This window comes from Ovis canadensis, chromosome 1 (assembly GCF_042477335.2).
Source record: "Ovis canadensis isolate MfBH-ARS-UI-01 breed Bighorn chromosome 1, ARS-UI_OviCan_v2, whole genome shotgun sequence".
In the NCBI taxonomy this organism is placed as follows: domain Eukaryota; kingdom Metazoa; phylum Chordata; class Mammalia; order Artiodactyla; family Bovidae; genus Ovis; species Ovis canadensis.
In genome coordinates, this window is record NC_091245.1 from 24,963,836 (window position 1) to 24,979,790 (window position 15,955).

At 35.6% G+C, this 15,955-nt stretch overlaps 1 protein-coding gene across 1 annotated transcript in view; it reads right to left on the minus strand.

The window, feature by feature from the left end:
• Positions 1–15,955, minus strand: part of AGBL4 (AGBL carboxypeptidase 4) — a 1,455,026-nt gene that overhangs the window by 1,208,809 nt on the left and 230,262 nt on the right. The window contains exon 3 of the mRNA XM_069590969.1: positions 6,961–7,085. Within this exon, the coding sequence (XP_069447070.1) occupies positions 6,961–7,085 (125 nt within the window). The remainder of the gene's footprint in view (positions 1–6,960; positions 7,086–15,955) is intronic.

A 15,955-nucleotide genomic window follows, 5' to 3' on the forward strand; every position in this document is an offset into this window, starting at 1 on the left:
GAACATCCAAAACACTCAGTAGATACTTCAGAAGTGCCGTGTATGGACCAAGTAAGACTAAACAACCATCATTGCATCAGGCCTACACTAAGAAAACTTTAAATAGTCTATCTGTATTATTAAGGGCAAAGAGACAAAAAAAAAAAAAAGACATAAATAAATAAACTAATTAAATGATATATTACAAAGTAGTAGATTCTAAAAGAAAAGGTAGAACAGAGTAAGAGGGGTGTGTGAAGGAGGAGAAAAAGGATAGTCATTAATATTGGCCTCATTAAGAAGAGATTAGTTGAGCAAAGACAAAGGCAGTAAGGAAATTTGTTATGCAAATATCTGGTAGACGGGCAAGTAGGAGCCCTAAGCCAGTGCTTTAAGGTAGAATCATGCCTGGCTTGTTTGAGGTGCCACAAAGAAAAGCTGTGTGGGCAAGGCATAAAGTAGAAGAAAATGTGCTCAAAGATGTATGTAAGTTATAGGGTGGAGTGGGTGAGTTAGACTGATGATTTTGCAGGATCTGGTGGATCATTTGAGAGATACCATCTTTTACTCTGACATGCAAAAATTAACTACATAAGTTTAACCGAGTAATCATATGATACGACTTTTATCATAAAATTCCTATCATTTTCCTGTTTTGAGTACACTAAAAGACAGAATTAAACAGGGGGGCAGTTAGGAGACGTTGATCACAGATATAGGTAGGCCTGGAAGTCAGGCATGTGCAGTATAGACTCCATATTCTTAACTGTCAAAGCTTGCTTGATGATGATATTGACGATGATGATACCTTGCAATAGCAGATTTGAAAGAAGGAAGATGAAGAAAAGGACTAGAAGAAGAAGAAGAAGGAAAAAGGGCAGAACAACACTGTGTGTGTGTTAGTCATGCAGTCGTGTCCAAGTCTTTGTGACCCCATGGACTGTAGTCCACCAGGTTCCTCCGTCTGTGGAATTCTCCAGGCAAGAATATTGGAGTGGGTAGCCATTTCTTTCTCCAGGGAATCTTCCTGACCCAGGGATTGAGCCCCAGTCTCCTGCGTTGCAGGCAGACTCTATCAACTGAGCCCCTGGGAAGACCTCCACCAACAGTAGCAATAATATATATTAATAATTTGTTGTGGTGGTTTTCCCTCTTGCTGGTTTTAGTATTGTTTCTACTGTCGAGGTGTTTTAGTAAACTCAATAGCCATCAAGTAGTGAATCTGTATCTACCAAACATCATGGTAGGCTCTTTATATGCATTCTGCCCTTTATTTTCACAATACTCACATGAAGTAATATTATCATCTTTGTTTTATAGATGGAAAATTGAGGTACCAAGAGATTAAGCCAAGTCTGTTTGAATCCATTGTCCTGTGATCTCTCTACCATAATTTGCTGTCTTTGTTTATTGTCAAGTCTAGCCATAGCCAGGATGAAGCTTCACTGAGGCTGAAATCTCCAGAATGGAGACCAAAGCAGCAAAAGACTCTTGAAATTTTGGACATGCCATATATAAGTGTGTGTGTGTTTGTGTGTGTATGTGTGTGTCTGTGTGTGTGTGTGTATTTAAGCTACATTGCTGTTTATAATAATGTAAGCAATAATTCACCGTTAATTTTTTTTTAATTTTGCATTACCTAACTCAGAGGACACTCTGTTGGCAAACCCAGATAAAATAGGTTTGATGAATTAAGAAAGAGTCAAAATAATAAATAAGTATATTTTGTTGTCTCACATTGTTACTTGAATGCAGTTAATTCCTTTTTGACCAGAGACCTGAAACACTGCATTATATCTCATTTACTTGTGTGATGTTTCCAAGTAAGACAGAAAAAAGAATTTATTCTAAATATATGAACTTTTGAGTTCATTAAACAATTCAAACCAAGAAATCCAAAATAAAGCATCTCACTGTTGATAGGATAGAAAAATAATACAAACTGTCTGGCAGAAACTTAGAAACATGAATAAAGAGTTTTTAAAATATTTATATACTTAGCCCATCAATTTTCCTCATAGGAATTTATTCTAAAGAAGTGAAAAGAAATCTGGGTAAAGTTTCATGCATAAAGGTGTTCCCTAGAGTATTATTTATAACAACAGATAATAAAAGGCAATCTTTATGCCCAAGATTTAAAGAAAGGGTCCAAAAGTACGTAACTATTGTACAGCCATGTTTATGATGGTTTAACTGACAGAAAATTTCTTGTAATACTGTTTAGTTTCCTTATAAGATACAAAATGTATATATGTTACAAATTTAATTATGCTCTAAAGAATAAAATAGAAAATAAATAAGCCTAGAAGTAAATATGCCAAAAAGTTATTAGTATTTGCTTCTAGTTAGTAAGATTATGGGGGTATGTGTAAGTATGGGTATGTATGTGCATTTTCTCTGCTTCTGATAAATATCTATATTGTACACATTTACTACAGTAAGCATTGGATACTTTTACAGTCAGTATAGAGGGGAAAAAAATAAACTCAAAGAGATAAAGATAATATAGAAGACAGAAAATTCTTTCAACAATCCAGGCATATCATTTTATTTCTTCTTATTGGCTAAAGTTTTATCATGAGTATTTAAATAGGAAGATTTGCTTTCATATCACATGAGTGTTCTGCTGCATAAATAACAAATTTCCATGTAAGAATATTTAATATAGCGTTTTTAAGAGAGAAAATTACTTTTCAATAAAGATACCTGGGTGTTTAGTTATCATAGATTCTTACAAATATACTATTTACCAACTACTTTGGGAGTTAATATATCAGCCCTGGAATATGACACCATATGTTTCAAGCATTTATCACTTGCTAAAAAACATTAAGGAAGATGATCCAAAAGCTAGACCTGTTTATACAGTATATTCAATGCTTCAATTTTCAGTGGAGTCAGACTTTGATGACCAATATTTCTTTTGCCCGCTAGTACCAAACCCTAAATAAGGTCCCTGACTAGATTACATTCATGCAGTTCTCATTTTAACGGAAATTGGAGAGATGGCAAAAGATTATGGGATAAGCCATTATAAAAACAGACCTCACAAGTCAAACTTAATAGTAAAATCATTCTCTTTCATGTAGACAACCATGAAAACAAATATCCTGTGAGCTAGAGATATGTACTGTATCTTTCCAGCAAATCTTTACGCCTTCTTGAGACAGATTTCCATAACTATATAATATGATTACAGTTGATGAAGCAATGGCACACAGAAAGAGGCTGATAAAGCATCAGCCTCAGGAAAACAGATAAACACGTTCATGATTTTTAATTGTAACAAAGGTAGGATAACACTGGATATGAAGATAGAACTTAGAGCAAATATTTGTTTCTTCAACTTTAAAAACAAGCATCCATAAAACAGTACCAACTCTTGTAAGAATAATAATAAAACAGTCATTTCACTTCCTTGATTGATAGATAAAGATTCAAAAGAGACCGTAGGACTTTAACATGTAGTATAAAAATTATAACACTCTGGAAAAGACATTTTTAACAGCAAAGTGAATATAAACCACCTAGAAGAACAAACAACAATAAACTTTGAAATGTATGAGCAATTTGTCCAAAAAATTATCCCAGGTCATATAATTTAAGAAACACATTTTCCGAACACTCTAGTCATCCAACCTTGCCCTCAATGCCTCCATCTGACCATATAAACTATAAGGATACTCTTAATAGAGACCAAAGTGAAAGAAAAACTAGGTTAGGAATTTAATGTGGCCCAAAGTAAAAAAAAAAAAAAAAAGATATATATATAAAATTTCAGAGCTTCTGCTAAGTCTCTACTTAAGAAAGGATATGATGAGAATAGATTCTATTCCTTGAAAAGTAACAAGTCTCATTTCTTAAGAGAGAGTGGATTCCTGGCTGGAATAGACAAGCTGAAAGATAAGCATGAGCTGTGGATAAAGAGTAAAAAAGAATAATCCCATTTGTGAAGTTAGAAAACCATGTAGATTATACTGCTTTAAAGAAAATGTTCCCCTTCCTTAATAGGAATTGACTGTGCTGCCTTAGAATTACTGTTCTTTTTTTAAGTGGTATGTGTATGTGACAACTGTAAATTGCTGACATGAGATAAACACACCAGTAGAAGAATGAGAGGCTGCATGCTTATGTCATGGTAGCAGAGAGATCTTCATAGGGAACCCAAACTAGAGTTCCAAGACTCAGGCTTATACATGTGGCTAAGGCCTCCTGCTATGATTTATACTCTCAAGACTTAGTCACATAGATTTTGAAAAAAGCACTTTGAGGATTATTGATTGTCTTTCTGGAGTAAGAGGGACCATCCTAGGGACAGGTGAAGCCCTGTAGATAAAATGTACATTTCCCTAAAGTGATTGCAGGGAAGGAATATCCTTACTGTAAAAAACTGAAAAAGGAATTATCTCATGAGCGTGTAAGTAAAACAGGAAGCAAAGCAAAGAACTAAGTTTGTTGTAGAGCAATAATCTGTGTGAGGTTTATTTCCCCTCTTGTCCCAAACAGCTGAGATAATTCATAGTTAGCCAACAATGTTCAGAGCTCTCCCATGTATATAATTCCTTCTAGTTACCCCTAAATTTCAGTAAACATAACATACACCAAGTCCTGTGTCAGTGGTGGTGTAGAAAATTAAAAGAATTGGTAGTAAAATGAAGTGGCTGTTCATGAACCCCTCTTCTGCTGAAGCCAGCATGCCAGGAAGAGCACTGTGTCAAAGACAAGTGAGGGTCCCTAAATTTCAAACACTGACCATTACCTACCTAACATATGACTCAAGTTGCAGTTGAAAGAAACAGAGAGAAGTAAGCAACCAGGTGAAAGAGCAAGTAGATTAGATTGACTTAGGATGGGAAATTAAACTCCTCACTCTCTCTCAAATATGCTAGAAAAAAAGAAGCCTGAAGAAAGAAGGCAGATATTAGATTACAGGACTATGCTTTCACCTGCTTAAAACAATCCTATCACTATGTACACAAAGCTTGTGCAGAATCTTCCAAAATTAGTTGTCTCAATGTAACAATAACAACTGATTTCTCAGGGTTAGATTTTTATCAAAGTTTGTTAAAAGCGTATGTCTTTAGTTCTAATTTCATCAATATTTTTATTCAAAACAATTTTGAACAGGATTGTAAAACATATACTCTTATGTTACAAAATGCACATGAAGAAATTGTGGTTAAAGATAGACTCATATTATTTAGGTTGGTGCAAAGTAATTGTGGTTTCAGACCATGAATTTTAAATCATTATAACAAGGCTCAATCACAGCTTTATTAATAAAAATAGAAACCATTATAATCAACACATTTTTTGCCAATGGGAAATAAGTTTGTTTATTCCTGTAGCATAAAAATCCACGCTTTAGGATCTGACAAACACTTGAAAGGCATTGTCTACCTCCAGCTGGTTGTGTAAGCCTTTTCCCTGCAAAAAGCTGTCAAGATGCTTGAAGAAATGGTAGTCCATTGGAAAGAGGTCAAGCGAATATGGTGGGTGAGGCAAAACTTTGTAGACTAACTCTTTCAACTTTTCAAGCATTGGTTGTGCAACGTGCAATTGGATGTTTTCATGGAAAAGAATTGGGCTCTTTCTGTTGACCAATGCTGGCTGCAGGCATTGCAGTTTTCAGTGTATATCATTGATTTGCTGAACATATTTCTCAGATGCAATGGTTTCACCTGGATTCAGAAAGCTGCAGTGGATCAGATGGGCAGCAGATCACCAAACAGTGACCATGACCTTTTTTGGTGCAAGTTTGGCTTTAGGAAGTGCTTTGGAGCTTCTTGGTCCAGTAATTGAGATGGTCATCACTGGTTGTCCTATAAAATCCACTTGTCATTGCAGGACACAATCCAAGCAAGAAATAGTTGGTTGCATAGAATAAAAGGAGACAACAGTTCAAAATGATGATTCTTTTTTTTTTTTTTTGATTGGCATTCAGCTCATGGGTACCCACTTACTGAGATTTTTCATCTTTCCAATTTGCTTCAAATGCTGAATGACCATAGAATGGTCCACACTGAGTTCTTTGGCAATTTCTCAGGTTGGTCATTGTCAACTTCCAATAGCCAGCTACTGCGCTCATCATCTTCAAGGCTCTTGTCTCCTTTGCAGAATTTCTTGGACCACCACTGCACTGTACATTTGTTAGCAATTCCTAGACCAAATGCATTCTTGATGTTGCGAATTGTCTCTGCTGCTTGATGACCATTTTGAGCTTGAATAAGAAAATTACTCAACTTTGCTTTTTGCCTAATATTATTTCCCTAGTCTAAAATAAATATAAAATAAACAGCAAGTAATAAGTCATTAGCAAAAAGACAAAGTGAGAAATGTGCATTCAAATAACCACTTTTATTAAAGAATGTATTCCAATATAAAAAGGCAAAGTTCAACAATGCAAAACCATGAATACTTTTGCACCAACCTAAATACTATTAGAATAACAGAAAAGTTAGTATACAAAAACACAAGTAAAAAATTTTTCCAGAGTCATTAACGTGGGCTATAAAATTGACTCTGAGTTGTGCAATAGCCAAATAAAGTGAAAAGCAGGATGAATTATAAGAATCATATTGCTTTTAAGATATAAACACCTTGTTATATAGGTGAAGAAAATCTTTTTGTAAAATGAGTCCTGTGAAGAAAAGATATACAGAACAGCACTGTATAATAATCAAGTCACTTCCAGTGGTTCCTTATAGGCTTCCCCCATGGAAGTCTAGTACATCATGCTAAAGCTGCAATCGTAAAGAACACTGTGTTCTTACATAATCTGCTTGTATTTTTAATAACCAACAGATAACAAAAGCCAGTATATTATACCTGTTATTCTATACTTCTTGAAATAAAATATCATTACTGTACATATAAAAGAATATAGTTCTACTATAGTCATTATTTTGATATTCCTAAAATAAAACAAAAGCATAATCTTCTTACCAAAACCACACTGAAGGGATCCACTATTTCTCTCACCTGTGATTCTTTCACATTTTCAACAGTAAAGTTGAACCAGACTCGGAAGCGAGGATTACAGGTGTCCGGCCTAATAAATAAATCATACTCAAACTCAGAGACCTGGTCCACCCTTCCAAGGTTACCTGTTAATAAAATTTAAGAGAACTGGGTATTAATAGAAGTTCATGAAGCTCGATGGCACATACATTTAAATATTATGTGCTCTGACAGTGACATTTGTCATCATTTGGTACTTATAGGTTCATCTTTCAGAATCCATTAGGCTGCCACCAACTCTGAATGTAGTCCAGGATAAGAGGAAGTTTTCAGCTCTTCTAGGCTGTGGAACAAGCAACTTTTTCTGTCATTATAACCTAGAAGATCAATTTGTGCTACAAGTGTCTTTGACAGACTGGTTGGTATACTATATAGAGCAAGTGGCAAGCACCCTTAAAAGAAGTAAAAACCACAACCAAACTTCAGTTTCCTAGTTAGAAAAACAAAAATGATAACACCCTGTGTCTTTTGTATTGAACTTTATACAAGTTACCTCTAATATATTTGATTTTATTTCATTTCAACCCAGCTATGCAATTTGTACTGTATTTTGTACATTTTCAAACTTTTATCAGAACATGTTAAGAGAATATACAAGCAGACTAAGGGTTAAACAAAAATTAGAAGTAGTTTCTACATAAAAATAATAATGGTAAAATCAGAAACAACCATAAAGTTAATTTCCATTTCCTCCACCAACAAAACAGGCATATCAAAAGTGTAAAAACTTAAGTGTGACTCCAATTCTTTGTCTCTCCTCTCTCCACCTAATATTCTAATGAGTAGTAAGTTGCCCAAAATTTTAACACTGGGATGGGATCAAAAATAAAAGCAAAGAGTCTGATGAATTCCCAAACTAGTTAATAAACCAGAAAAAGAAGAGTAAACACAACTACAGAAAGCAACAAAGCAATTGATTGAGAAGTCAGTATGGTCTGCATTTGAAGAGCACAGCAATATCCTACTTTAACAGCAAGGCCTTACTAAATAGCACAAAGAATTATATTCAATATCCTGGGATAATCTATAATGGAAAAAAATTTTTTAAAAAAGAATATGTGTGTGTGTGTGTGTGTGTGTGTGTGTAACTAGGTCACTTTGCTGTACAGAAGAAATTAACACAACATTGTAAGTCAACTATTAAGTGTTAGTGTTAGTCGCTCAGTCGTGCCCGACTCTTTGCGACCCCATGGACTGCAGCCCGCCAGGCCCCTCTATCCGTGAGATTTTCCAGGCAAGGATACTGGAGTGGGTTGCCATTTCCTTCTCCAGGGGATCTTCCCAACACAAGGATCAAACCCAGGTCTCCTGCACTGCAGGCAGATTCTTTACTAACTGAGCTACAAGGGAACTATACGTCAGTTAATTTTTTTTTTTTAATCCATAAGTCATCACAAAAAAAAAAAATGAGCTCTAGTCTATCTTTCTCCAAAAGAACACTCAGAATTAAACTTTATATGCACCAAAGTTCTAAATTTCTTAATCACTAATTCTATTGACATGTTACTTCTTTTTCTGAGCATCAGTTGTAGTAGACAGAGTACTAGCCTAGGAATCAGCAGACCTGAATTCTAGCTCAGTTGACCCACTGTGCAACAATGGGTAAATTACCTACCCTCTCAAGGTCTCATTTGCAAAATAAGAATATTGAGTTACCTAACTTCTAAGGTTCCTTTCAGCTGTAACGTTATTTGGCTGCCTGATTCTAAGATTGATCTAAATGATCCAAGATAAGCCTTCCTTCAAAACCAGATCAATTAACCTTAGGGTGATTTTGTCTGCTCTCATTAAAATACGGCCTGAGAACCAGACTGACTCCTCCTTCCAGAATCAGGATGATCAGATACTTTGAGTTAAGTAGACACATTATTTTTTTAAATGCATTGATGGGAAAATACAAACAAGAGTTAATTAAAATCAAAAGCTTTTAATTTTTCTAGCTTCATTGTCTTCAGAATTTCCAAGGAGATTCATCAATGGAATTGGTACTTTCAAATATTATCATTCAAAAATATTTACTAAAGCTTCTTTTGTAGAAGAAGGAACATTTATTATGTGAGAGCACTGAACTTAAAATCAGAAGATCTAAACTCAAGTTTTATCTCTGTCACTTACTAAGTGACCTTGGAAAATTAACCCAATCTGTGTACAAACTCTGCTTATTCAACTATAAAGCAGGATTCATAATAATAGAAATATGAATATTTATCTCCAGGCTAATTAATATGAACATTAATTTTAACTAATACATAACTGATATTAACATGAATTTTCAACAGAAAATTAACATTTTCTGAGCATTTCTACATGCCACATACTGTCCCAAATGCTTGGTATATTGATATATTTAATTCTTTCAACAACCCCCAACTGGTAGGACCCACTACAGTCCTCATTTTACATATGAAAAAAGGCAAGGGACAAATATATAAAATAACTTAGCCAAAGCTAATATACCATGTAAGCAAGTATGAGTCAGAACTGGGATTTGAATTCAAACAATATGTCTCTAGCCACTAGACAATAAGTTCAGTTCAGTTCAGTCTCTCAGTCATGTCTGACTCTTTGTGACCCCATGAGCCACAGAACGCCAGGACTCCCTGTCCATCACCAACTCCCGGAGTCCACCCAAACGCATGTCCATTGAGTCGGTTTGATACCATCCAACCATCTCATCCTCTGTCATCTCCTTCTCCTCCTGCCCTCAATTTTTCCCAGCATCAGGGTTTTTCCAATGAGTCAGCTCTTCACATCAGGTGGACAAAATATTGGAGTTTCAGCTTCAACATCAGTTCTTCCAATGAACACCCAGGACTGATCTCCTTTAGGATGGACTGGTTGGCTCTCCTTGCAGTCCAAGGGACTCTCAAGAGTCTTCTTCAACACCACAGTTCCAAAGCATCAATTCTTCTGTGCCCAGCTTTCTTTATAGTCCAAATCTCACATCCATACCTGACCACTGGGAAAACCATAGCCTTGACTAGACGGACCTTTGTTGGCAAAGTAATGCCTCTGGTTTTTAAAATGCTGTCTAGGTTGGTCATAACTTTCCTTCCAAGGAGCAAGCGTCTTTTAATTTCATGGCTGTAATCACCATCTGCAGTGATTTTGGAGCCCAGACAATAACGTTTACTGAAAAAAAACCTGGTTGGAAGAATAGGAAGATAATACACCTTGAAAGTACAGCATAAGTTATAATTCTTAATAAAAAATTACACAGCACAAAATGAAAAAGCTATTTTTGACCTCCAAAAGTTCATGGTTGAAAAATTAAATTAACATGCAATTTCAACATTAAAGGAAAACAAGATTTTTATTTTGTCTTTAATTCTGGAGCACTATAAATGGATTTTGATTAATAATAGCATCTTAAAATCATTGCTATATATTGTATCTAAAAATAAAGAAAATATGTATTAAAGTCTACAGTTCCAAAATTATTTCAGATCCTTTATATTATTAAAGCCTCACCATGACCCCATAATGAGTAAGCTGAGATTCAGGTATCTTTAGTGCTTGCTTAAGTTCATGCTTTAAAGCACCAGCGGGAGTCCCCAAAACAAAGACTTCACATTACATTGTACTGCTCTTTGGAATGGGCCTTCCTGATGGCTCAGCAGGTAAAGAATCTACCTGCAACGCACGAGACACAGGAGACTTGGGTTCATTCCCCGGATCAGGAAGATACCCTAAAGGAGAAAATGGCAATCCAGTCCAGTATTCTTGCCTGAAAAACTCCATGGACAGAGGAGCCTGGTGGGCTACAGTCCAAAGGGTCGCAAAGAGTCAGATATGACTGAGCGACTAACCAGCAGCAGCACCTCTTTGCAATATACCATGCTGCTGCTGCTGCTGCTGCTGCTGCTGCTGCTGCTGCTGCGTCACTTCAGTCGAGTCCAATCCTGTGCGACCCCATAGACGGCAGCCCACCAGGCTCCCACGTCCCTGGGATTCTCCAGGCAAGAACACTGGAGTGAGTTGCCATTTCCTTCTCCAATGAATGGAAGTGAAAAGCGAAAATGAAGTCGCTCAGTCGTGTTCGACTCTTAGCGACCCCATGGACTGCAGGCTCCTCTGTCCATGGGATTTTCCAGGCAAGAGTACTGGAGTGGGGTGCCATTGCCTTAGCTACAGTCAATTCATTTATTGACTGATTCAATCACTTATTCATTCAAAAAGGGCTATAGTATGTGCTATAAAATAGAACAGAAAGTAAGTCCAACAGGTGCGGCCTTTGCTTTTACTAAGTTTTAAAGTGAAGTTGCTCAATCGTGTCAGACTCTTTGCGACTCCGTGGACTGTAGCCTACGAGGTTCATCCATCCATGGAATTTTCCAGGCAAGAGTACTGTTTACAGTCCTGAATAATAATAAGCATCTGGTATTTGGTCTTCTGTAACTACTCTATTGGCCTTCTTCACCTCTCCTATGAGGAGTATTCTCTCTGTGTGTATGCAGGAAAAAAAAAAAAAAGTTTTTCTCATATTACCAGTAATATTTCAACAAAGTGCCAATTTATGACATTCTGATTCTGAACACAGAAACTTGAAATAAGCTGACCATGCCTTTATGTCATCTGGTTCCCTCCACCTATATGAAAGGAGAAAAGAAAACAAATAGGAATCTAAAATACAGGACAAACACACACACACAAAAAGTAGATTTTAAACACTGACATGTCAATAGTCATGTTAGATATAAATGGGCTAAATATTATAAATAGACTCAAAAATTATTCTGGATAAAAATAACAATGTTTGTAGCAGTGGGACTGCTGGGTCTTATGGTGGTTTTATTCCTAGTTTTTTAAGGAATCTCCATACTGTCTTCTATAGTGGCTGTATCAATTTACATTCCCACCAACAGTGAGTGCAAGAGGGTTCCCTTTTCTCCACACCTTCTTCAACATTCAATGTTTGCAGCTTTTTCATGATGGTCATTCTGACCAGTGAGATGATATTTCATTGTAGTTTTTATTTTCATTTCTCTAATAATGAGTTATGTCAAGCATCATTTCATGTGTTTATTAGCCATCTGCATATCTTCTTTGGAGAAATGTCCGTTTAGGTCATTTTCCCAATTTTGATTGGGTTGTTTTTCTGGTATTGACTTGATGACATGCTTGTCTATTTTGGAAATTAATCCTTTTACAGTTGTCTCATTAAATTAAAAATATATAAAAAACACAAATTTCCTGATACCATGAAAAAAATAAAAATGCATATAGCTTATAAAGAAATTTTTCATACTTAAGAACAAAGAATGACTGAAAATAAATTGTCCTTTCAACTATCATCATCCAAAAATATTTACTGAGCCCTAAGTTATACAGAGTATTTTTTCAATGAATTATTAATTTTATAACAAGAAAGACACTATCAAAAAGAAAGCTAATGTAGCTATATATATCTCAGACTAGGTAGACTTCAAATCAAGAAACTCACTAGAAATGAACAGAGACATTTCATGATGCAAAAAGTTAACTGCATCAAAGAAGATATAAAATATCAAAAAATATACATCTAATAATAGATCTTCAAAATACATAAGCAAACCTGGACAAAATAAAACATGGAGACAACTTTAGAAATACAGTGAGAAATTTGAACACACCAATTCCACAAACCAAGAAAATATCCAGAAAGGATTTAGGCAATTTGAAAATGTGACTTAAAAGTATTTCTAGTTATAATTATGGAATATTTTTCATTTATACACCTACAGAATATATATCCTTTTCAAAAGCCCATGGTACATTTACAAAATTGATGTTACACTGGTCCATAAATGAAATCTCAGCAAATTTCAAAGGAATCTGTATTATACTGACTATGTTCCCCTATCACAGTGATAGTATTTTAAATTAAATCATAATCAATATATGTCAAGCAAAATTTGTTGGACATAGTTAAATCAGTTCTAAGATGGAAATATAAATGTACACATACATATGGATTGATTTTCATTAATTTATACATAATATAAACTGTATTATGAAAATCAGTTATCTAAGCTTCTATTATTTGTTATTGCTGTTCAGTCACTAAGTCATGTATGCTTCTTTGCAATCGCATGGATGGCAGCAGGCCAGCCTCCCCTGTCCTTTACTATCTCCCAGAGATTGCTAAAATTCATGTCCATTGAGCCAGTGATGCTATTTAACCATCTCATCCTCCACTGCTCCATTCTCCTCCTGCCTTTAATCTTTCCCAGCACCAGGGTCTTTTCCAATAAGTTGGCACTTCGTATCAGGTGGTCAAAGTACTGGAACTTCAGCTTCAGCATCAGTCCCTCCAATGAATATTCAGGGTTAAATTCCTTTAGGATTGACTGGTTCAATCTCCTTGCTGTCCAAGGGGCTCTCAAGAGTTTTCCCCAGTACCACAATTCAAAAGCATCAGTTCTTTGATGCTCAGCCTTCTTATGGTCCAGCTCTCACATCTGTACATGACTACTGGAAAAATCATGACTTTAAGTATATGGACTTTTGTCAGCAAAGTGTTTTTCTGCTTTATAATACACTGTCTAGGTGTGTCCTAGCTTTTCTTCCAAGAAGCAAGTGTCTTTTAATTTCATGGCTGCAGTCACCATCCACAGTGATGTCAGAACGCAAGAATATGAAATCTGTCACTACTTCCACTTTTTCCCCTTCTATTTGCCATGAAGTGATGAGACAGCATGCCATGATCTTAGTTTTTTTTTTTTTAACATTTAGTTTTAAATAAATATTTCAATAAAAACAGATGTTGCTAGATTGGAATAAAAAGCTAGATCCAAAAGACAGAAACAGTCTGAAATCTCTTACTTTCTTCTTCCACCTACAGAAAAGGAGTGATCCATATTTGGATAGATTCAAACCATCAAATATCAAAAAGCTCTTGAACACAGTAACAAACATCAGAGCAGCCTATAACGTACAAGACCAAGACCAAGTGAAGTCACTCAGTCATGTCTGACTCTTCGCGACCCCACGGACTGTAGCCTACCACGCTCCTCCATCCATGGGATTTTCCAGGCAAGAGTACTGGAGTGGATTGCCATTTCCTTCTCCAGAGGACTTTCCCAACCCAGGGATCGAGGCTGGGTCTCCTGCATTGTAGGCAGATGCTTCACCGTCTGAGCCACAAGGGAAGTCCTTATAATGTACAAGGAATCCTCAATAAGATTAATAGCTGACTTCTCATCAGAAATCATGGATGCCAGAAATCAGAAGGGTAACATATTCACAGTACTGAAAGAAAATATCTGATAGCCAGCAAAAATATTCTTCAAAAAATAAAGACATGAAGACGTTAGCAGATAATCATATCTGCTCTGCAAGAAAAATTACAGGATGTTCTTTTACTTGAAAAGAAAGAACATTAGACGATAACTGAAATACACATGAAGAAGTAAAGAACACCAGTAAATGTAACCAGATAGGTAAATACAAAAGATAGTATAAGCATATTTTATGTTTGTAGATACTTTTTTTCTCCTAGATATAGAAGACAACCACATAAAGCAATAATTACAAATCTGCATGGAGTGTACATAATATATTGAGATGTGATTTCTAGGACAATAAATATATGTATATTATTGAAACTAATTGATATTAACTCAAACTAGACTGTTATCAATTAACCATTAAGAAGAGAAAACTTAAAATATAGCAAAATTAGTAATAAGGGATTTAAGTGCTTATGTTCAGTCACTCAGTCATGTTCAACTGTTTGTGACCCCGTGTATTGTAGCCTGCCAGGCTCCCCTGTCCATGAAACTTTCCAGGCAAGAATACTGGAATGGGTTGCCATTTCCTACTCCAGGGAATCTTCCTAACCCAAGGATGGAGTCTCCTATATTGACACATGGATTCTTTACCATTGCATCACCTGGGAAGCCTAAGTGGTTCACTGGATAATATCTATCTAACACAACAGAAGGCAGTAATGGAGGGATAAATAGAGAGGAAGGCATAAACCATTTAAAGGAGATAGCAAAATGATTTTAGCTCATCAGTAATAACAACAAATGCACATGGACTAGACACTCCAATTAGGAGGCAGAATAAGTCAGAATGATTTTTTTTTTTAAACTGGGGCAACCACAGATGTATCTGAGATACAGATACACCTGTATCTGTAGAAGGAAGATAGGTTGTAAGAAGAAGGAAGTTTCTACTGCAATAGGTTGAAAGTAGAAGGAATAAATAGGTTGAAAAGTAAAAGACAGAAAAATAATATACCAAACAAAAAAAAGTGAGCTGGAATAACTGTGTACATAGGATATTAATATCAGAAAAATTTACTATAAGACAAAATTGTTTAGTAGAAACAAAGAATATTTTATAATGAAAAAGGCAAGCCATTAAGAAGACTTAACAGTTAAAAATATCTATGTCCATACAATAGCACATTGATACCACGAAACAAATAACACAAAACGGTGAATATTAAACGGACAAACAGAGAAGTCAAAAATAATAGCTGAAAACTTCAATACTCACTTTCTATAATGAACTGAACAAATAGAATATTAACAGGAAATTAAGTGAATGTCGACATTCTAGGAACTAGCAAATTAAAATGGACTGGAATGGATGAATTTAACTCAATGACCATTATACCTACTACTGTGGGCAGGAATCCCTTAGAAGAAACAGAGTAGCCATCATGGTCAACAAAAGAGTCCAAAATGCAGTACTTGGATGCAGTCTCAAAAACGACAGAATGATCTCTGTTTGTTTCCAAGGCAAACCATTCAATATCACAGTAATCCAAGTCTATGACCCAACCAGTAATGCTGAAGAAACTAAAGTTGAATGGTTCTATGAAGACCTACAAGACCTTTAAGGACTAACACCCCAAAAAGATGTCCTTTTCATTATAGGGGACTGGAATGCAAAAGTATGAAGTCAAGAAACACCTGGAGTAATAGGCAAATTTGGCCTGGAAATATAGAATGAATCAGGGCAA